The sequence below is a fragment of the Eleginops maclovinus genome, chromosome 12 (genome assembly GCF_036324505.1).
Source record: "Eleginops maclovinus isolate JMC-PN-2008 ecotype Puerto Natales chromosome 12, JC_Emac_rtc_rv5, whole genome shotgun sequence".
Classification (NCBI taxonomy): domain Eukaryota; kingdom Metazoa; phylum Chordata; class Actinopteri; order Perciformes; family Eleginopidae; genus Eleginops; species Eleginops maclovinus.
Window position 1 is genome coordinate 19169061 of NC_086360.1, and position 22940 is coordinate 19192000.

At 41.7% G+C, this 22940-nt stretch overlaps 1 protein-coding gene across 2 annotated transcripts in view; it reads right to left on the reverse strand.

The window, feature by feature from the left end:
- Window positions 1-22940, reverse strand: part of rimbp2b (RIMS binding protein 2b) — an 80883-nt gene that overhangs the window by 54707 nt on the left and 3236 nt on the right. The window contains exons 1-2 of one of the 2 annotated variants that reach the window (XM_063896811.1): window positions 20094-20178; window positions 12368-12505 (exon numbers count right to left, since the gene is read on the reverse strand). Coding sequence is in view for 1 of the 2 variants with exons in the window: in XM_063896810.1 (XP_063752880.1) it covers window positions 12368-12505 (138 nt within the window). In the remaining variant the exon portion in view is untranslated. Of the gene's footprint in view, window positions 1-12367; window positions 12506-20093; window positions 20179-22940 lie in introns of those variants that run through there. The other variant, XM_063896810.1, reaches the window with a different exon arrangement.

Genomic DNA, 22940 nt, shown 5'->3' on the forward strand with positions numbered 1-22940 from the left:
CATGCTCGGTCTCTTTGCTCTTTTTCTATTTCCAGAGAAGCGGCCAGCCCGAGGGCAGGGGACCTACGGCACTGCAGCACGTGCAAGCTGGACTTCAGCATCACTGCAAATGTCACACAATGTTAGCTCGTGCACAGGAGGGCAGGCTACGGTGAGAGGATCAAGAGGAGAATCTATATATGGCACCTTTGTACCTAACTCTTTATGGATGTAATGTTGCTAATGCTTTCATCTGACACACAACTCCCTCTGCTAAAATAATGACCTCAAATTTGGACTGTTATTTATTTTTTTCGTGCTTTTTCCCCCTTTATTAAATAGTACAGCCGTAGATAAAAAGGAAAGGGGATAAGTGAGAAGATGATATGCAGCAAAGGGCTGCGGGTCGTGATTCTTTCCTTCTAAGAAGCATCAAATGCATCTGATGAATGTAAATGCGCTCTGAAGCGCCTCAGTCGTAGATAGGAGTATTTGTTGCCCGAATAATTTGAAAATACACCAAGGGATTAAGCGTGCAAAAACACCAGCTGCATTTCCATCCCACAGGGAATACTGATGAGCACAGGTACTTTTGTAAACAGACGGACAGAGCAGGTAGATAAGGACACATGAACCGGTATTGTGTGTGTTCGAGCCACATATAAAAGAACACTTCCCCTCTCTTCTCTCTCTCCCTCTCTCGGGTGCATGAGAGGAGATTTCTGCAGGGTGTGTTGGAGTGTGAGTCATCATCAGTGCAGAGAGAAAGAGGGGAGAGGCATTCTTTAAGTCGAAGCGGTGCTTATGGCAGCAATGCAGCAACGAAATACTAAACCCCCTCTTCACTATTGTTGAAATGCAAACCAAATATCAAACAGCAGCAGGTGAAGACTCTCAGCAGGTAAATGCATGTGCTGTTTCTGTGTTATGCAACAACAGGTCACCACAGCAGCTCAAATGTAGCCTATTGAATGATGAACTCGGTTGAGTGTAAGCTTAATGTTTGAGTAATGATGGGTGACTTTCCATTGTGGTCATGTTACCATGGTAAAGACAGGCCTTCACACAAAAGCTATGACGCAGTACAGTGTAAGGTGCGTTCGAAATATTCATCAGAACACAGTCCTCAAATTACTTCTTCAAAGTGTTAACCTTTAGAAATTGATTCTTATTATCAAATGATTTTTCTAATTGTTGGATCTCAAGACAAAGCAAAACAACTCATACTATCATACTATCAGAGGCTTGATGAGGTTTCTCTGTTTTATATTATAATGGTTAATCGGACATTCCCATAATAAATTAGTCATGCATTTCAGACCAGCTTGTTTGCATAAAGTTTGCACCAAACCCTGTCCATCATTTATTACTATAGCCAACAGAATGACATAATCTTAATCCCTGAGGGTCTAAATAAAGGGTCTACTGTCTACCCCTCTGTGCCTTGTATCGTAGAAATGTCCAGAGGCGTTCTAGCACTAAAAGGGGGAGGAGCTGTTTCACAATACTGGCAGTTTTTGTTTTACTTTACATAAAAATCAAACCTGAATACAAGACTAAATGACTTGATAAAGTCCCTATCGATGACAATAAGCCAAAAACTCAACTTACTATCCAATCAGAGGAATTGATGATGAAAAAAAACACATTTGAAAAGACAAAGTGAAGAAAAAAACGTTTTGTATATACCAAGAAGAGTCTCTTTTACTGTATTACAAGTCCAGCAGTTCTAATAAAAAAGCAATTGCTCAAAATACAGGTCAGAAGAGTGTCTGACACTGACAGAGGCTGGCTACTTGTCTCATTGTGAAAGCATCAAACAGACACAAATCAATCAACTCGCCTGAACCTTCCCCATACCTTCTGAATGTTCTTACCCACACTGAAAAATGGTTACTTTTTCCAAAGCGCTCTCACTGGCCTTGCCTTACCTTCTCCCAGACAGAGACGGTGCAAGCCTTAAAGACTAGTTCCCTCATATCCAAAAGAGGAGCAGGTAACAAATGTTAGCTTTTTGTGTCCTTAGGTCTCCACAAGTCTGTCCGGACCGTAGTAGAGACGGTGAAATAGACGAAGCTCTCCTTCACAGAAAACACAGCATATAAGCCTGCAACCTGATCCTGAAGTTCAGCTCAAGTCCATGCTGCAATCCAAGCCTGATGATTAAATTACTGCATGCTGCAATAGCTCCAGTCACCCAATAATACACCATCACATACTCTAACTGATAAGCTGCGTGTTTCACACAGTAAATTAATATCAACTCAATGCCAGTGTAACAACTGTACGAGGTAAAGGACGGCCTCTTTATTCAGCAGTGGTTAAAGAAAAAGTTCCTTTTGATAATGTAAACAAGGTACATTTTGTACCATTTTGTGGTCTTTCTCTTACCCTCTAAGGGAGTGCAAGTTAAATATTCAGTCCCTGGTAAGTGGCTCGGTGCCATGTTTTGCTCTGTGAGACCTCTGTCAGACTACATTCCAAGTTTGCAGAGTACATTGAGATGCAGCTCTGGGAGTGGGAGATTGGCTCCTTGCCATCCTTTTTTGATCCTCATAAAATATAGAATATATATTGGATGTTTTTTCACTCTGGTTTTGCTCTAATCAGCACATTTACTGGACTTTCACAAGCTAGCTCTCGTTTCCCTGAACCTAGGAGATACCTAAGACACCAACTGAAAAACTGAGAAAGACAGCAAGAAAGAGAGGGAGAGCGATGCATTCGAAGCAAATGTCCCAGGAAACTCCCAGACTTTTTTTCTGGTGAACTCATTGGACGAAGAGTCATGTCAGCAGTGAGAGTCATCCCAAATCAGCCTGTCATGATCACTTGCCCCGCACACTCATCCAAAAGCACAGAGAAAGAACAATACCTCACAAAAGACAGCCTCCCAAAGACAGCCTCCCAAAGGCAGCGAGAGGCAGAAGTCTGAGTTTAACAGTCAACAACAAGCTCACCAAAAAAATAAATAGCCTAACTGCTGAACAAAACGCTCTGATGAACAAGGATTCCCAAGTGAGACAAAAGAGCAATTCCAGGATGCAAGAGAGGGTTATAGAGAAATAAAATAACAGCACTCCAGACACAGCTCATCGCAATTCTTCTGACACCACGAGTGGCCGGCTTATCAGTCAGCTCCTCTCGTCTGAATGAGAAACGCTGGCAGCCATCGTCGGCCTTTAATTCCACGCAGTCACCGATCTAATTAAGGGACACTAGACTGAGCACAATCATCCTCCTCATGATGATTTACAATCCCAGAAAGATTTTTTAAATAAAGCCATTTACAAATGTGCAAATAAATGAAATAAAAACATGCAGTATTAAGAGCAATGAGGACAAAAAATATGTCACTGGGTTAGAAACTGTATATAGTTACGACCATAATCTAAACTTATGTATACAGTGGGGCAAAAAAGTATTTAGTCAGCCACCAATTGTGCAAGTTCTCCCATTTAAAAAGATGAGAGAGGCCTGTCATTTTTATCATAAGTACACTTCAACTATGAGAGACAGAATGAGAAAAAGAAATCCAGGAAATCACATTGTAGGATTTTTAATGAATTAATTGGTAAATTCCTCGGTAAAATAAGTATTTGGTCACCTACAAACAAGCAAGATTTCTGGCTCTCACAGACCCGTAACTTCTTCTTTAAGAGGCTCCTCTGTCCTCCACTCGTTACCTGTATTAATGGCACCTTTTTGAACTCGTTATCAGTACAAAAGACACCTGTCCACAACCTCAAACAGTCATACTCCAAACTCCACTATGGCCAAGACCAAAGAGCTGTCAAAGGAGACCAGAGACAAAATTGTAGACCTGCACCAGGCTGGGAAAACTGAATCTGCAATAGGTAAGCAGCTTGGTGTGAAGAAATCAACTGTGGGAGCAATTATTAGAAAATTGAAGACATACAAGACCACTGCTAATCTCCCTCGATCTGGGGCTCCACGCAAGATCTCACCCCGTGGGGTCAAAATGATCACAAGAACGGTGAGCAAAAATCCCAGAACCACACGGGGGGACCTAGTGAATGACCTGCAGAGAGCTGGGACCAAAGTAACAGAGGCTACCATCAGTAACACACTACGCCGCCAGGGACTTAAATCCTGCAGTTCCAGACGTGTCCCCCTGCTTAAGCCAGTACATGTCCAGGCCCGTCTGAAGTTTGCTAGAGGGCATTTGTATGATCCAGAAGAGGATTGGGAGAATGTCATATGGTCAGATGAAACCAAAATAGAACTTTTTGGTAAAAACTCAACTCGTCGTGTTTGGAGGAGAAAGAATGCAGAGTTGCATCCAAAGAACACCATACCTACTGTGAAGCATGGGGGTGAAAACATCATGCTTTGGGGCTGCTTTTCTGCAAAGGGACCAGGACGACTGATCCGTGTAAAGGAAAGAATGAATGGGGCCATGTATCGTGAGATTTTGAGTGAAAACCTCCTTCCATCAGCAAGGGCACTGAAGATGAAGCGTGGCTGGGTCTTTCAGCATGACAATGATCCCAAACACACCGCCAGGGCAACGAAGGAGTGGCTTCGTAAGAAGAGTGGCCTAGCCGGTCTCCAGATCTCAACCCCATAGAAAATCTTTGGAGGGGGTTGAAAGTCCATGTTGCCCAGCGACAGCCCCAAAACATCACTGCTGTAGAGGAGATCTGCATGGAGGAATGGGCCAAAATACCAGCAACAGTGTGTGGAAACCTTACAGACTTACAGAAAACATTTGACCTCTGTCATTGCCAACAAAGGGTATATAACAAAGTATTGAGATGAACTTTTGTTATTGACCAAATACTTATTTTCCACAATCATTTGAAATAAATTCTTTAAAAATCAGACAATGTGATTTTCTGGATTTTTTTTCCCCATTCTGTCTCTCATAGTTGAGGTATACCTATGATAAAAATTACAGGCCTCTCTCATCTTTTTAAATGGGAGAACTTGCACAATTGGTGGCTGACTAGATACTTTTTTGCCCCACTGTATATTACACCCAACGAAATGGATGGAAAGTGGTGTTCTGATGGCCTATTGATTAAAACCCTGTCTTTTTAACGACCATATCCCTAGTTTAATTTAGCTGGGGATGTCTAATAAAAGCCAAGAAATGCCAAAACATCGGATTAAAATACATAATCCCTAAACAGGTAATACAAGACGACTGGGGCCATGCTTTTAGTGCTGAAAAACAGGGCAAAGTCTATGAAAATGATTAAACATTGGTATTGATCGGACTTCAATGTTCTGTGAGATCACTTCATCTGAAAATAGACATTTCTGCCAGGATAACGGTTAAGAAGTACTTTGAATTCAGATTCTAGCCCTCAATGAGAGGTTTATGTTTCCGAGTCGCAGGGCAACACATGGAGCACTAAGGTCACATATGGGGCTTCGTGACACATGTTTATAATGCTCACATGCTGATGTTCAGTGGGTACAATGTTGACAATGTTTAACACTTTAGCATGTTCGGTTGCTAACTCATGTTCATTTGTATGAAACATAGGTCCCAGCAGAGGCTCGTCAGAATGTCAGCCAAAAATGCTAACTGCTGGAAAAACAATATCTTAATGAATGGATAAACAGCACAGGTTCAGGCTTGAACTGTCCCTTTAAACTGCTCCTATACTCTACAGCTCAGGGACTTTAATGACAGGCATTGTAATTAGCCATCACATAATGGGAATGACCTTATTAAGCTGCTGCTGGGTCACATGCAGATTCAGGTTAGCAAAACACACAAGCTACCATTTGTTTTTTATCAGGTACTATCTGTTCATACTTTTTTTTAAATTTTACCTCAAATGCCGCATAAGTACATAACATGAATAGATGCACAAAGTCCGATCTTTCTTTAGGAGAGAAAGTATCAATATTTATGCACCAGCTGAGTCCATAAATATCAGTGGCCAGTCCAAAAATCAATGCATGTCTGCTACATATTTTAATCTGCCTATGAAGGTCACATTACTCCAACAACGCCTGAGAGGGCGCAGCACGCACACGCGCACGCGCACACACACACACACACACACACACACACACACACACACACACACACACACACACACACACACACACACACACACACACACACACACACACACACACACACACACACACACACACACACACACACACACACACACACACACAAACACACAAACAAACAAACAGCCAGCAGCTTTTGCATTCACGCCACCCTGACCCTGCCCCAGTTCAACTAATAGCGGTGAAACACACACAATGTTAAAGAGCGTAAAAACAGAGAGCTAGTCGGCTATCAATCGATTATGAATGCCATCGCATGGCAGATGCTCTGGCTGCATCTGAAAAGGCTGTGTTTTCAAGGTTTAGCCCTGTGTAACTCGTGTACATTATAGATGAGGCAGAGGAGAAGGGGAGTGTTCAGTGGAGCACTATCAGTTACCAGAAGGCCAATCTAAATCTCCCCCATCATGACTAAACTCTATTTCAGAGCCACAGGGGTGACACAGCAACACGCTCAGTCTTCCCTGCAGGCAGCTGTAAACTTAGGCACAACTCTACAGCTTCCAAAGAGCTGCATCGACAGCAAAAAAAAACCAGTGTTCTCATTTCTAATACTGAGGGACTGCCAAAGTGATTCCTGCCATCACATGAATTTGTCACTTTGCTAACAGGGCTTATGAAAGTTAGATGAACATTTTACGATCTTGTTAAAACCGGTTACATTATTAAAAGGGCACATTCATCCTGCGAGGCGCGAAAGAGAGCCTGTAGCAGATTGAAATTTTAATAAGCTCAATGCAGTGGCTAGAGATTGCCAAACTTGGCAGAGATTTAGCTTTGAAATCCTCAAAATGGGCACGAGACGATTAAGCCTCATTGTATCATGCATGCACTCACGTGGGTCAAAAGACAGGGGATTCCACCAACCTTTGGTAAACCCATTAACCAGCTTAACTTCAGACACTTCCCCAGCGTTTTAATCTCAGATATGAAGCAATGTTTCTACCTCTATTTCTAATGTAGTCCCTTTTAACTCAGCGTAATGAGATACTATCACGACTACATCTATTTCACAGGTTGCATTTAACATTACTATTGTTGTTATCTCAAACATGTTTTAGTGCTATTATAAAAATAAAACACCATTGCTGCTTGAATTCAGAGAAGCCATGGGTGTCCATTATAAAAAGTAGCAAAACTAAATTGTACTCTTTTAAAAGTAAAAGCCCTGTATTCGAAACCTTACTTTAGTCATGCATCGCCATCAAAATATATTTTACATACCAAAATAAAAGTACTATTTTGTGTTATAGTCCATTTCAGAATTATGTATATTATATTGCTGGATTATTAGTGTGCCTTCATTTTTGAGAAAGCTGGTAAATGTAGAGCTAATTCATTGACATGATATGATGTTGCTAGATATATTAACCAATAATACTATATCATAGTTAATTTAGCAGTTTATTTACATTTTAATTGCTAATACATCTGTTATACAACTAAAGCTGTATATAATAAAAAGTACTACATTGGCTTCCAATTCCAAAATGTTGAGGTGGTAAAAGTATAAAGTGGCCCAAATGTACTTAAGAACAGTACTTGAGTAAATGTACTTTACTAAATTACGCCGCTGATCATGACAGGCCAGACTAAAGATGAGGGTGTCAGCCGGCTCAGAAACTCCTGCCCCTCGAGGAGACTGGGAATGATTCTCTCCCTCTCTGCTATCTGCGATAAGGCTGGGATAAACGTAATCTCAGCATCATAAGTGTACCGTTATCTGGTGAAGTAAAGACCCATACAGTGCTGTGTGTGTGTGTGTGTGTGTGTGTGTGTGTGTGTGTGTGTGTGTGTGTGTGTGTGTGTGTGTGTGTGTGTGTGTGTGTGTGTGTGTGTGTGTGTGTGTGTGTGTGTGTGTGCGTGTTGGCACCAGCGTGTGAAATCATGGCATACATTCCTCGGCACCTTGCAGCCCTGTTACAGCAGAGCAGCAATGGGCCTTGTTCCAACAGCAACACAGCCTTACAGTTTACATCCAAGACGTGTGCCTCAGTCAGGAGTGAGAAGCATGTTTACAGCTAATGAAAACACATAATGGGGAAAGACAGGAGGAGTCTGGATGTGCTGTGTATATGTAAAGTGTTCATTATCAGGAGACATTTGAAAAGCTCACATCTGATGTTTTGTTTCATTGAGTAGTTTAACATGCTTTAATGCTGCCAACACTAACATGCTTTAGTGACATATTTAATCATGGTGAGGTGATATTTGTTTTAATTTAAAGGTTTAGGAGTATGGCTATTGTTATAATAATATTCTTATTTTTTAAGGTACTAATAATTATGATAATAATATTAAAATCATACTGCTACTAGTTTAAAAACCTTGGAATTTTCTTAGAACATCGTTATATCACACAATTATTATACATCTACAACCTTATTGTTACACACACACACACACACACACACACACACACACCTTAACTTTAAGTAGGTCTAAAGAGTCTAAGAAATAATGAGGAATCTATTCTCAAGAAAGAATGCTATCATAGTTCACTGGATTGAATTGAATAACTACTTTGTAACGAATAATTTCACATGTAAAGGAACAAGGTCCAGATGGAAATAGAGTTAGTTCAAAGTGTATTTTAAGAAAATAACAGCCCCCCATGTCACATGAGTTAAGTTTGTGCACTGTCCAACAAAACAATACCTGAAGCAGTATTGTTACTACCACTATTGAGAATACACTTTACTGAATGGCTTTATATTGAATTTAAAACTACAATTCAGTGTTTTTCATATTAGTAACAGATGTGACAGAAACACGAAGTGATATAAAAAACACACGCTCCACAGATTCCTGCAGATTCTCACACATGCTGCACAATCTTTGGCATGTAAACTGTTCCCTCTTCAGTGGTATAGGGATGCTACTGCAGTTATAAACATACACATGTAGTAAAGGAGAAACGATGACTGATAAATAGTCAATTCAATAGAGAAGCAGTCGGGCTGCCGAGTGAATGTTGTGTAGCTAAAGCAGTGTGTGGTCCTGGGTCAGCCAGCAGCATGTGAGCGTTAATAAGGGGGGTAATTGAATTAGAGGATCAGTGGAGGCCTGTAGTGTGGGCGCCACACGGCTCTAATTTCATTACAACTGACGTAAACATGAGGTTGGCCCCCAGCACAGGGGCCTCCCATATCAATACATGCACAACTCGCACACACACGCATAAAAATACAAGGCTTACATATAAAAATAAAATTACAAACCCACAAATCTACACCTGCTCATCTCAAGTGACATCTTTTCCCAGCATGCAGATGTTTCAGCCTGTGTGTTTGTGAGGGTTGTGAGCTTTCACTAATGAAGTAATAAAAGGTGAATCAGGGGGGAAATCAGTATTATGTGGCATGAGAAAAGCAGGAACACAGCATCAGCTATTCAGAATGCATTAAATCTTGTGCAGCAGAGGCTCAGTGGTTAGCACTGGTGTCTCATAGCAAGAAGATCGATTCTCAGTCCTTTCTGTGTGCTGTTAATGTTATCTAAATATGAATAAAGAAATGATAAATCTGGCATTTATGGTTGTGTAGGCGAGAGTACATGACACATTAAGATGACACAAGGGAATATTTTTACTTCGGTTTGTTTAGAAGAACATGATGGGTACCCACAGTCTATGATATCCATCCTGCCAAGTGACTGTGGCTTCTTTTTTTTTCAATTTGCGTGATGCATATTTATGATCAGCCCTCGAATATGGCTTGGCCTGATGATTCACTTGACCATCAGACGGAGCACAGCCCAGTAAATCCGTAGGCTTGACTGTAGGCCTTCTTCCTGTGATGAATAGTTATGAGGGCAGGAGTTAACCAAAGAGGCTGAGGACAGACTGCTTCTTTTTTCTGCCACTTTCCTTGACCTCAAAAACTCCTGCAGTCAATCCCTTAAAAGAGTTATGTAAACGTCTTCTTTTGCAGAATATCAAATGTATTCCATACCTTAAAGTCCCTTTACAAATCTCCATGCCTAAAAGAGGACAAGTAACAACAATGTTAAAAAAACTTCTGTCAGGATTGCTCACAGGAAAAAACCCATGCTGTACAATACAAAAGCTGTAGCGGCTGCAGACAGCTTGTGTACACGGGGAAGATACCTTTACCAAAGTGCGTCTGCGGTTTGTTGATTGCATCTCCTTCATGAGATAACAGAGCTGCAGGCTAATGGAGCTTGCTGAAGAAGTGCCTCATGCTCTGTCAGTTTTTCATTACCACTTCACTCAGTCTTACGGAGGATCGTTCAGTATTGATAATTACTGACGCAACGCCAAACTTTCACCATCAATAATCGGCAATTTTTCCACTTCAGGGAAGTAAAAAAACTACCACCTCCATCACACTCACCCGCCACCTCACCAACACTCCTGTTCCTCCTAGTCGCTTTCTGTGTTGACTGAGCGATGACAAACACCTGTTTAATGACATGATAGGATGCAAGATGACTTCTAAAGCAGTCGTTTCCCAGCAACCGCCACAGGTACGAGGGACCACATCTTTTTTCAAGGGCGGTATAATTATCTGAAGATGTACAACCTAATGAAGGCAACAAATGCCAAGTAACACCATAAACTACTGAAAAACATTCACTCTGTTATTGAAAGTTCCCCTTACACAGAAATGTCGCAGGATCTTAAGATATTTCGATTTACAGATTTGTAGGTTGCCTGGATTCTGCTGCTGCACATGACTGAAATGGCAGGCGATCCCTTAGGAAATGTTGACAAGCTAATTATCAAGTAGCCCTGTCAAAGGCAGGCGGAGAGTATAAAAATAAAGTTCACACCACCCTCATTATGAGAACCATTACAGTCAGCCGTGCTAACCTCGCACCCCTATAGACTACAGCTGGCGGACTTTAACCAGAAGGCCACGCTCTCAGTATGCGAGACAAAAATATCCAAATCGGAAACCAGGGAAGATTTTTTTTAGTGAACAATAATGCAGACAACACCTTGATAGTTTCTTATGTCACAACTACTAACAATACAATGTATCACTCCTTAGATCCCTAGGAAATCTAACTAATAATTAACATTCAAGAAAAAGCTGCTCATAGCAAAGCTTCAGTTAAGGTTCAGCCAAAATATGTCCCTCATAGCATCGCCTCTGTGAAAACAACAGTCTGGAGAGTGCTGAGGAGACACAGGCCCCCCCCAACATGCACATACACGACTCATCTCCTTTGCGCGAGCACCACACTAAGGTTTAATCGATGCAGTTCATTCATATTGAACCACAGACGTCAGGGGAAGCCGGGGGAATTACAAGCAGCCTTAGCTGTGAGTTCGAAGCAGAGGAAGCGTGAGGAAGACGAAGGGACCTTCGCTATGGAAACCTGACGTTTACTTTTTCAACAACATGGCTACTGGGTCTATTCACACCACAGGAAATTACACTGAACCTGTAAAATAGTACTCTAAACAAAAGTATTGAAAAAAACACAGTACTCCATGTTCGGGATCATCAAGCATCATCTTAGCTATGACAACATTAACCATTCGATTAACTGAGCAGATGCGTTTATCCAGCGTAAACACACACTGTGTTAAAGATAGCAAAAAACTAGCATTATCCAAAATGAAAATACATCTGTAAAAACTGAAATTATTATTACCTATTTCAGGTAAGCAGCAGCGACAGATGAAACATAAGTAGCAAATGGTTTTGTAATTAGGTATACAAATATTAACAAAACAAATATATGATTAAGATTTTATCACACAAAGTGAACCTATGATAATTTCATTTCATTTAATATTATGTAATATGATATGACATAATTTAATAAAGTATAATATGATATAATAGACTTACCCTGGGAATATGCTTTATGAGAAACAGATGTGAGTGGTACTTGTCTCATACAAAGAGGGTAAAGCTAATTTTCATGTGGAAAATATAGATGATTTCATGTCTGCATTTTTGCAACTTAAAATTATGCCAAATTATCCACATACCAGACTACAATCAAATCCCTGTGAGCGTTGCCTTATCCTCAGAAAGAAACATGATCTACACAAAGGCCTTTGTGTCCCCTGACTTCATGATATAGAAAGAAAACTGTCCCAGTTAATCAAAATGATGACTCTACATGAACATAAGCGGAAGCAAACACAGCTCATTTGAAAATTAAACCAACAACTGGAGGGAAAACAACTCATGCTTCACAAGTTTACAATCCAAAGCAGATAGGGGGGAACATGAAGTGCAGACAGTGGCTTTAAGCAAATGACTCCACAGTCTTCAACTGCCTCTAATGGACCATGCCCAGTTCAGCATCAACAAGCCTTTATCTCCCTTTCACTCAGAGAACTCACCAGTAACTGCTGCTTTAGCCTTTGGTGGCTCAGGGTCTCCGGGTTGAGTCGTAGGGGTCTGCTGTTGTTCTCTAGAAGACGAAAACTGCCCAAATGCTGCACACATGGGAGCTGGAGGGGCACAACTTCATTTCTCAGCTGTGGAGGAAACAGAAAATAACACTAAGTCAATTCAATACATTAAAAATATTGCATTTTCTTAAGGAAGAATAATTAGTTATCAGCATACAAATTACCAATTTACAGTTTAATTGAGCTGTTTTTTGACACATTTTTCCAAATATCCCTTCACCCCTGCTAGTCCCACTGGTGATGAAATCTGCTAGCACTCTCTCTGAGTGGCTGCTCAGAGTCAGCAGGGGGTCTAAGTGGAAAAACAGCTAACAGCTACCCTCATGCAGCGCAAACAGTGTGCTCTCTCTTCATTGATCTTCACAAGCTCATTCTGACAATAGAAGGAATTAACTTGACTACCTGACTATCTGCTGCTTTCAGCACACATTGAGAACAACAAGCGAAAACAAAGTCTAGTTTAGTTTCTCTCAGATCGTGCGTGATAGAAATACAAACATAAAATAGAAAACGTTTCTAATGATCTGCTGTGAAATCAAATCCTCGTGGACTGTGCTTGTCAATCTGTGCATGTCACAAAAGACATCACGTGATTGGTTTAATGGGGGACTTGTATTATCTCGGTCACCAGTTGTTTTACTCAGTCTACTCCCATTCCAAAATCTGCAAACAACCGAGCAACATGTTGGCGAGTGTATCAATGAAAAAAACACTTAAGCACTCGTTCAACCAGATATTTATAAACCCACACCCAGGTATAAGATGCCAACGAGGTAAAATAACATCCTCTTTCCATGTACAACCACTTAGCCAGCAATGCTGATAGCACTACCTAAACTGCTTGTTATTGCCAAGCTAGTAGAGCTGGCTGGAATTAATAATGCCCCCTATTAAATTATTCATGGCTCCAGTCAGGTGGAACCAGATGCTGCTTTTGTGTCATAGAGGGAGAGCTGTAACTCGACTCAAGCATGGAAGGCCATCACAGCATGGAGGTAAGACATCATAGAACAAGCATGGATACTACTGGGCTACAAGCAAAACATAGGATGTCATGCACTAGCCTGGCTGTCTTCATGTGACATTTTATGCCAGTGTTCAGAAAGAGGACGATGGTTCAGTAGGTTAGTCCAAAAGGGGGCGAAGCCTGAGGAGCCTCTCGCAGTTCACCAACCCTGTGTTGGTGTCGCTGTAGTCCACCCTGACATTTGTTGCCATGGCCAGAAGATGACCTTTTTTGTCCATGCCATGCTTTAGTGCTGAATACTAATGCTATGGTGCTGTGTGCCCGCCACTCATGGGAACAAGCAGTGCTATTTTTAGCCACATGTCCCCAGCTGCACATCTCCAACCCGGGGCCAATGGGCAATTAGTGTTTGTTTCTAATGGCAGTAGGCAGTGCCGTAACCTCCCAAACTCAAGCAGACATCTGGACAAACACTGTTCCTGTCCTGCCCTGTTACCCTGCCCCAAGGCACTACTCCTAAAGCCATGTAGTCCCTCCATCAGCCTGAAACTCCCCAACATCAGCTGCCATCCACCATGGAAACAATGTGATCTATGTACAAACTCATGTTGTTGAAATGCTTGCCCACAACATTGTCTCGATTATTACTTCCACTTTCTGTATTTCAGAAGGCTATATGGAGTTGGACATACAATTACAACTTAACATGCCTTTAAAATGATTCTTGTGATTATTTGAGAAATTCAAACCATCATTTTCTTAGCGCAACAAAACATATATTTTAACAGTGACACCACGGTCTAATTATTGGCTTACCCAAAAATGGGAATCGTTGGTTGAGTTAGGCCACCCCAGGCTGAACAGCAGAGCAAGCAGCAAGGGTGGAAGTGAACCTGTCAGTCAAAGCGACCAACCCCCTCATCACTAGTAACTTTAAGCCTTGAGTTGTATGGTGATAAATTTGACCATCCTACAGTTGTGATATTTAGGGTGAAACATTAGTAATAAAGACAAAACCATATGTTGTATGAAGCTATAAAAACATGCTATATAGTTGAGCATTTCATATATGGAAATTGCCACCATTTTCTAGCCTGCCTCAAGTGGCGGCTCAATGAACTGCAACGTTTTGGCACTATGGCAGATACGTTTACATGCTCAAACCTGGCGATTGCAGCTTGGATGACAGTTACAGATTTTTTCTTTAATAAAAAGGCTTTCAATAAATCTTCTAAATAGTTACCTGTCAATTAACTCATCAATTATGCAACTAATCAATTTACTTCTAATTTTTGGGACTTTTTGAGAAGTAACATTCACAAACAATTCATCACTGTGTATGTGATTGGCCTGCTCAGAGAGACACTGGAGATCTGATTGAATTACATTTCAGCACAGTATGGGCTCATTTTTTGTGACAATTGTCAGAGTCTATGGCTATCTTTCTATTTTCAATTATCCTAGTGTGTAAATGCTATACAGGCATTTCTAATTATGCAGAACCAGACACTGGTTGTTTTCCAGCTTACAGGCATTTGTACAAACCCATGTTGGGCTGAAGTCCTAGACTGTCCTAAACTTGAGAACAATACTAACAGAATATTATGAAATATCTGGCTTAGAGGGTATAATGACTCAGTTTGGGAGTCTGTATGTCATGACGGTCTCTTTGATTCATTTCAGTAAGGGCAAAGCTAATTCAATCCACCTTATTACAGCTTCTTCATGCAATTACCCTGTGCCCCTATTCATTGATGGGACAGCATGGAGGCAGTGGAATGGACAGTAGGCTTACCAAGTCCACAGAGACCTATAACATTGAACAAGGTAGAGTGCCCTATCATACAGTTAACAAAGATGAATCACTGCAACAACAAAAAAAAGCTCTGTGCTGTAGCACCTATTGCACAGCAGAGATTTTTTCCCAGTAATCTGCTGTGAAATTCCACTTGATCAGGACATTAGAATCAATTACATCCCTACATAAACACAAAGCATTAACTCTGGAGCACATTAGCGTTCCATTAATCATCCTCCGCATTAAAAGTGGTGTAGAAACAGCAAGTCTGCCTTCAGCTGACTGGCAGAGTGTGTCTGTTGCAATGCCTGCCCCTTAACATGTTATCAAAGAGAGTGCAATTAACCTCCAACATGGTGGAGAATAAACAGAGTAAACCATGTCATTATTAAAGACATGAACATTGGACATCGTGTTCAACAACCACCTCAGACATCAAAGGACCTTGCTCTTGCAGTTACTGTCGTGAAGTATAAGTTGAATAAATCAAATTACCCAGGGTTCACATCACTCGGAATCCTCTTTTATTGTAAAAATATAATTTAGCAAGTTTGGGATAAACTTACCTATGCAACATAAAACTGAACAGGATTATGCTTTTTTTTTGTGGAGTGGACAAAGCAGGCGAAGTCAGCAGAAAGGCAGAGATCGAGGCCGAGATTGAACCTGAGGGGATAAGCTTTTTTATTACAAAGCAAATCCTGACAAATAATCATCACTGCCTGTGGATTTTGGTAAGATCCACATAATCACCCCCAGGCCCCACCCTCATGCCTGATCGTTCACCTTCGGAACCAGACAGCCCTCCACTTCACTGAGCTGAACAAAACACAGACTTTCCGACAGCTCAAAGAAGGCAAGAAAATCTCCAAATATATGTGTCAATATATATAGATTTTAACATCAGTTCAGCCTGGCCAATGCTAACCAAAATCCTGTTGCTGTACAGAAAGGGGTTTTGCCTTGTAGTCCAACCTTTTCTCCGGCACCAATTCCTATAAATCAATGACCTGTCTATAACAATGTCTGTCTGATGAGTAAAGCATTAGTATAAGCTTTGAACAACCGGGGCAGAGCCTGCAGGCTTTTATGCAAATATTTGTTCCTGGGAAAATGTCACAGCTGTCAGTCACATCTGTAAAGGGGAGTGAAAAAGGAAATAGCATCCTTAGAATAAATCAGCACAACTAACTTCTGTGGGCTCATCTAATCTCAGACTGTTCACACCAGATCAGTGTTGTCCATCTGACCGAGTGGACAGTACTGATCAACTCCAGGAACAATCAATTATGAATGCAGTCAGATCCCTGAGGTGATTACTGGCTACTCTCCCCTGACCTCCAGAGAAGTCAGCAGCCAGTCTCTAACGGGCCTCTGAACCCGACTACAGCAGTCAGTCAAACTGCCGTCATGGCGACAGCTGGCACAACATATCTACTTACATTACATTATTGCTGCGGGAGCTATGGCGCAACACAAACATGCGCCGTTAACATACCCATGCAAATATGTGGAGACACAAACTGCAACACTCACACGCTGGTGTAATGACACATGCAATCACATGCACACATATAGACAGAAACATATACACTGTGTGTAGAGAGGATCTCATCTATAGGCTTATACAGCACAACACATCTACATAAATCTGCCCTCACATGGAAATACCTTCTGGACACACAAGAGACACATGATTGCTATGTCATGCATGGGACAGTCCAACCATCGGAGTAAGTGATGCATCTGCTGACAATGATAATGCACTTTCACTCTACCGTCACTCTGAGTCTCCCGGAGCCATCTTTACAGAGATTTCCCAGTGAAGATGGTGTTATGTAACAGCGGCCGTGGACCCTGCTGTTCATATCACTAATGCCTCACACTGTGGCGGGGTCACGTGCTTTATCCAGGCCACATTCAGGCGCCAGCAGCAGCAGTGTTCCAGCTGTTACTACAGCAGAGCCTAAGTCACTCAGGACCATGCTGAGCCATGCTCCGCTCACACTGCTACACCCTCCACTGAGCAGCCATGTTCAGCACCTCAGCACTCTTCCTTTCACTTTCCCTTGCCTCTGTAGCACTGGAGACACACTTTATTCTAGCAATCTTGTTTCGTAAGGGGTTAGGGCTGCACAATTCCGCAATCACAATTCTAGCGTTCTGCAATTAAATGGGCATGATTGACTGCGATATTGCTGTTTTGTTTCCTGTAGAAAAACTAAAATAAGTTAATTCAAGATTAACCTTATTTTAAGTCTTAACCTGTACAATAACAGGAATGCACAGGAACAGGAATGAAGGTAAAGCAGTCCGCTTTTTATTTAAATGTAAAAGTGTGTAAGTGTGTGCGCATACGCATTTGCGTGGGATTATCCATCCTCACAACTTGAAAGATGCAGTCATGAAACTTTACCAATCGAAAAAGGGCAGGGCCCATTCAGGTGGGACATTGTCCCCCCACTATAAACAACCACTTTACTCCTGTGGACCTATTTGGTGTGTTTTACTGGTGTCTAGTTCAGATCAAACTGAGGGACAACCTCGCTGATGGGTGTAGTACAAACAAGAGCACCAGCAGAAGGGGGCGGGTCATTGGTACTGCAACGTCATGCTGCCGGGCCTGTTACATAATCTATTGTACAGTATTTTATAGAATTTGTATACATAGCCGCTGATGCATTCTTGTGGGATTTCAACTAGGCAACCTGAACACATACTGAAGAGTAATAATATTTTAAAGAAATCTTCAAACACAATTTGGGCCAATACCAACTGTGTTGCCACCTGCTTACTTTGCATACAGATACACAGTCCACAAGGGTGCTAACTGTGGCCCAACCAGAGGTGGTAGACTAACAACCAACTTTAACCTGCTCCAATACATAAGTTAATATTTACAATAGGTAAAAAGCCAACACGTCTACTTGAAAGGACGCATTTGTAGTAATGATGGGGATTTAAATCCATGTCAGTGGGCCTTGTTGCTGTGGCCAGCTGCCAGATGTGAGTTCAAGGAGTTTGTTACAGGGGCGGGAGGGGTCAGGAACAATCACACCTGCTCACCTCGAGCTCCTGAAGGTGTACCGGTCCTGAGAGGGATAGTAAATTGTATCAAATCACCTTTTCAATGTATAACAAATCGATTGCTAACAGGGTAACATCATCTTAAAGAATGATGATATCAGTCATTGGAGTGTGACACATGTTGTCATAAACAAAAACTATCCATAATGGCAATATTTTTATTTTTATCTCACATATGTCCTTGGGTCTTATCAAAAATGATATATGCAAATACAATCTGGCTTCAATATGGTGTAACATTGAGCTGACACTTTTTTCATTTAAATTCAGTTCAAGTTTTTTGTGACCTAAAACAAAATATCTGAACGAATGCAGTAAACCCCACCCAATTGGTGCTACCAGAGGAAGGAAATAAACACTAAGAATATTATGCAAATATATCTGACCCAGGGCCAGATATGAAATAAAAAAATAACTCAACAGTTCTTTTTCCTCCCTCCTTGAACTCCTGCACCACAAACACAACCGCCTGCCTTTTTCTCTCCAACTCATTGCAGAAAACAAATTTAGGTCAGAAATATGAATATTCGTCTCCTGTGCATAGTGAAGATAAAAGCCACTTGGTGGCAGCTCAGGGACATCCAGTGAAATGATGAATGGCCATGTCTGCCCGTCAAGGAGGACAGGAGGAGCTACAAAAATGGGACTTTGTAAGTACTCTCTCATAATCGAGGTGCAGGTCGAGACAGCCCTAATAATGGAAGCTCTTCCAATCAGCGACCTTGGAAGACAACAGAAATATCCATACCTGTGCACACACACACACACACACAACATATTTCTCTCACTGTAAGAAATCACAGCTCAGCCTCCACTGTTTATTCCTACTGCCACCTCCTCATGACTGCCACCTATAGGATCTTGTCTTATTGCAAAGTGAGAGCTGTAGCTGATGACACAACATACAGAAACACTTATATCATTCATACATCTTTCAATGCCCTCTATAACCCTACTATAAATCTAGTTTACATGTATTATGCACATTGCACACAGACAATTACACTACCCTTTCTGCTATGTGGGGGGAAAATCACGATGGAGTGTAAGCTGTTGTTTTAACAGCTTTGATTTGATAACACTGGTGTACATCATTGGTGGGTAATCTGCACAAATGTTTGGAAAAATCCATGCAAGCATATTGAGTATTATCAAATGACTGCTGTCTACCAATTAGCATTCACATCTCCAACTCATGAATACAACTTTGCCTACCCTAATGATTTTTGTCAACTTGAGACTAACACATCTCCCCTGCATATAGACTCTAGAAAAAGCTCCATCTGACAGCATGGCAGTGACAACCGGAACCAACATCAACCCCAAAAGATCATGTTATATCACCCAGAGACCATCCACACATTGATCCTCTTATGCAGACTGAAGTATATTTAAAAAGCACTGCAGCATTTTTTCAACTAGGATGAGGAACTCAATTTAACAAAATGACAGTGAAACCTCATTGCATGCAAATGATGTGCAATGTCCTCTGGCTCTTCCCGATGCTGTTAAACCCAGATATTCTGCAATCCTGTGCAGAACAGCCCAAAACAGGTGTATCCTTCTCTTAAGAAATGCATATTAGACTACTAGACTATTATGTACAATAACTGAAAACAAAACATTTCCTTTTTTGTAGCAGCTAAGCATCCAAGACACTAAGACATGTTATGATGTTCCTTATCCCTCACTCAGCAGCAGGAGCAGCAGCAGCACAGGGATCCTGCAGCAGAGGCAGCACAACAATCCTTTTCTGAGAAAAACACACACGGTTTGACAGCAGGCAGTGGATGTTACAGTACCTTAGCAGCAGCGGTTAAAGGGCCGATGCAGTGGCAGGTGTTTCCTACTGTTGTTAGGAGGACAGAAAAGCAGCGGAACCGGTACGATGGCTATGGCAGCTCTGGTAGCATAAAATGGTTCATCAGTGCTCGGCAGAAAGAGGCACAGCCAGGCAGCGCAGGGAGAGAGAGACACAGCCAGCGAGCATCACTCAGCTCACACTACCGTAACTGTGCAGCAGAGCACACACACATCAACACGCCCCCTTTCCCTCTCTCTCTCTCTCTCTCACTTTCTCCCTCACACACACACACGCTTAGTCACACAGACACAGGCACGCAGGGGTGCAGAGGCAGTGCAGTGCGCAGCAGCACAGAGCAGCGCTCCCTCTCCAGGATGTCTTTCGTCTTCCTTAATCAGAATTGGTCATTCTATGTCCTATTCTCAGCAGTCACAGACAATCCTGTCAATAAAGCCTTCCAGCCACGTGCGCCATCGTACCGCCTGCCCACCTAACTGCCACTGATGAGCAGCCATGATTGAAGCTGGCAAGGTCATGTGAGGTTCTCTGGCATCCCCTTTGGTCTTTGCTCCCAGTTTTGTTGCAGTGTTTCTCTGCTATTTTTTCTTTTTTAGCAAGCTGATCCTGGGACTCTGCCTCGCCTTGTCATGGGTCATTATGCCACAGAGGCTACCCAGAGGCTCAGTTTGACAAACCCTCACTCCCTGAATGGTGGGCCAGACCAATCAGCTATCACAAACAGCAGCTACTACCTAACCATCCAATCACAGATCAGGAAATCAAGTGCAGAAGGGTATTAAAGGGGATTATTTGGGCCATCCTGGGGTTTTTTTCACCACAGGGAGATGTGGAGGGGAGCAGCACAGCATGTGCAGCATGGCTGCCCTCTGTGGCTGACAGCGGTGCTGCACTCTGTTGTGGGAAAAGGAGAGAGGAGGAGCAGGGCCCAAAACAGATCTGCTTCCTCAGCGTGGATGCCTGGCAACCACAGCAGCTCCTTACCTCTGTTTAGAGCCTTCCCTCCCCCTCCAGCGGGACCCTCCCTGCAATCCCAATTGAAGCTTATTTTGCACCGTGGCTGTTTAACACTCAAGGCACAACGTCATCACACACGGTTGATGTCAAATGATCCCGACTGTGTCCTGTACCTGGTGTGTAAACACAAAATGGGCAGGTTCTGAGCTTTTACAATGAGCAAGACGCACACCTGATATTTTCACTATAACATCAGGAGCTATGGGTAACTGTAAATTACAGTAGTTCACCTCCAGGGCCACTAGTAAATTAACAAAAAACAGAACACAGCAGGAGTAAAAGTAGAACTGCAAGCATTATGCTCCTTTGATCATTTTAACAAAGTTCATGAATCTCTTTTTATTCTATTTTTCTGAATGTAGAAGTAACGAATGACCTTGAAAAGTTTAATTTAATATGGCTCCGTGAGTAAGAATAATGTAGGCTTTCATTGTTATGCCTATTGTATTTTATCAAAGCATCACAGGTCAAATACTGTAGTTATGTGCTTTCAAAGTGTGGGTCAAGTGGAAAGAAAAAAAAGACAGCTGGAACATTATTTTAAAATCTGTTAACATCAAACTGGAATAATTATATTGTCAGTGCAAAGTGGGATCATGGCATGTCTCACTCAAACCAGCGAGGGCAGAGTTATGCAAGGTGCATCAAATAGCTGGTGCTTCTGCTGGTCTTGTGTTTTTTAAATAATGATTCAGAGGTTGCCTGCCTACCTTAGCATGTTAAATGGAACCAAAACTGTTCAGACAGCTGTCAGAGGATGTCAGAAGGCAGACCAGGAGCTGTAGGCCTGCCTTAACACAGCTGACTGAGACACGTTTGGAGGTGTGAAAAACTGTTTTGACATTCGCTTTTGTGATGGGTTCTGCAGATTAACAACTAACTGTGTGGTGCCCAGCACCAACAACAACACATGGAGGAACAGTAGCTTATATATTAATAATCAGAATCAAGTGTATGCCAGGTATGGTTACACATAAGGAATTTGATTTGGTGTCTGGTGGTGCTAACATAAACAATCTAAGAATATTAGTTGCAAAAGGTCAAAAATATAAAGATAATAAAAACAAAGTATTTTAAAAAAAAAACTATTTAGCATTAAAAAAGAAAATGCTAAAGAAAAGCATTCACACCAAAAGGGGCAGCAAATAAAATGTAAAAAAGAATAGAGAGCAGCAGCACCAAAGACATATAAGGCAAAAAAGAATATGTCTTGAATGCTTCGATGCTGATTTGACAAAAGTCTGATAACCAATATCTCATAATATGTAGTCTGAATAATATAATGATCTGTATCCTATATCAATATCAAACCTCCTGCTGAGTTCATCACATTTCTTGTCTTTCCCATTCCCATTCAGGAAATAAATGCTAGCCTTAGTGGTTACAGACCAGTGGCTCTGACTTCAGACATAATGAAGTCCCTTGTCCTGCTGTTCGCCTGCAGAGAGAATTACTCTGATGCTATCCATAACAGCCTCCGCTGAGCACTAGCAAGCCTCTTGTTTCAACATCACAGTCCTGTCTGAAAACTCTGGCTGTGCTTTCAAAACAAGCAGGGCGAGGATTGTGTTTTTTCTTTTTAATAGGCAAAGGCTGTATGTGAGAATGAACTGCTACTGTCACTTCAGGTTGCTGAAAAGGAATCACACTCTCCTCTCAATGTCCCGGTAAGCCAATGACTGTCCCTGTGGCAGTCAATCAAGCTGTTCCACGTTGTGAGCAGAATCAATATGGCTCAGTGAGAAAACAGTGTGCCAATAATATACATACTTCATCCAACATTTTAAAGACGTACCCATAAGAATTTTCT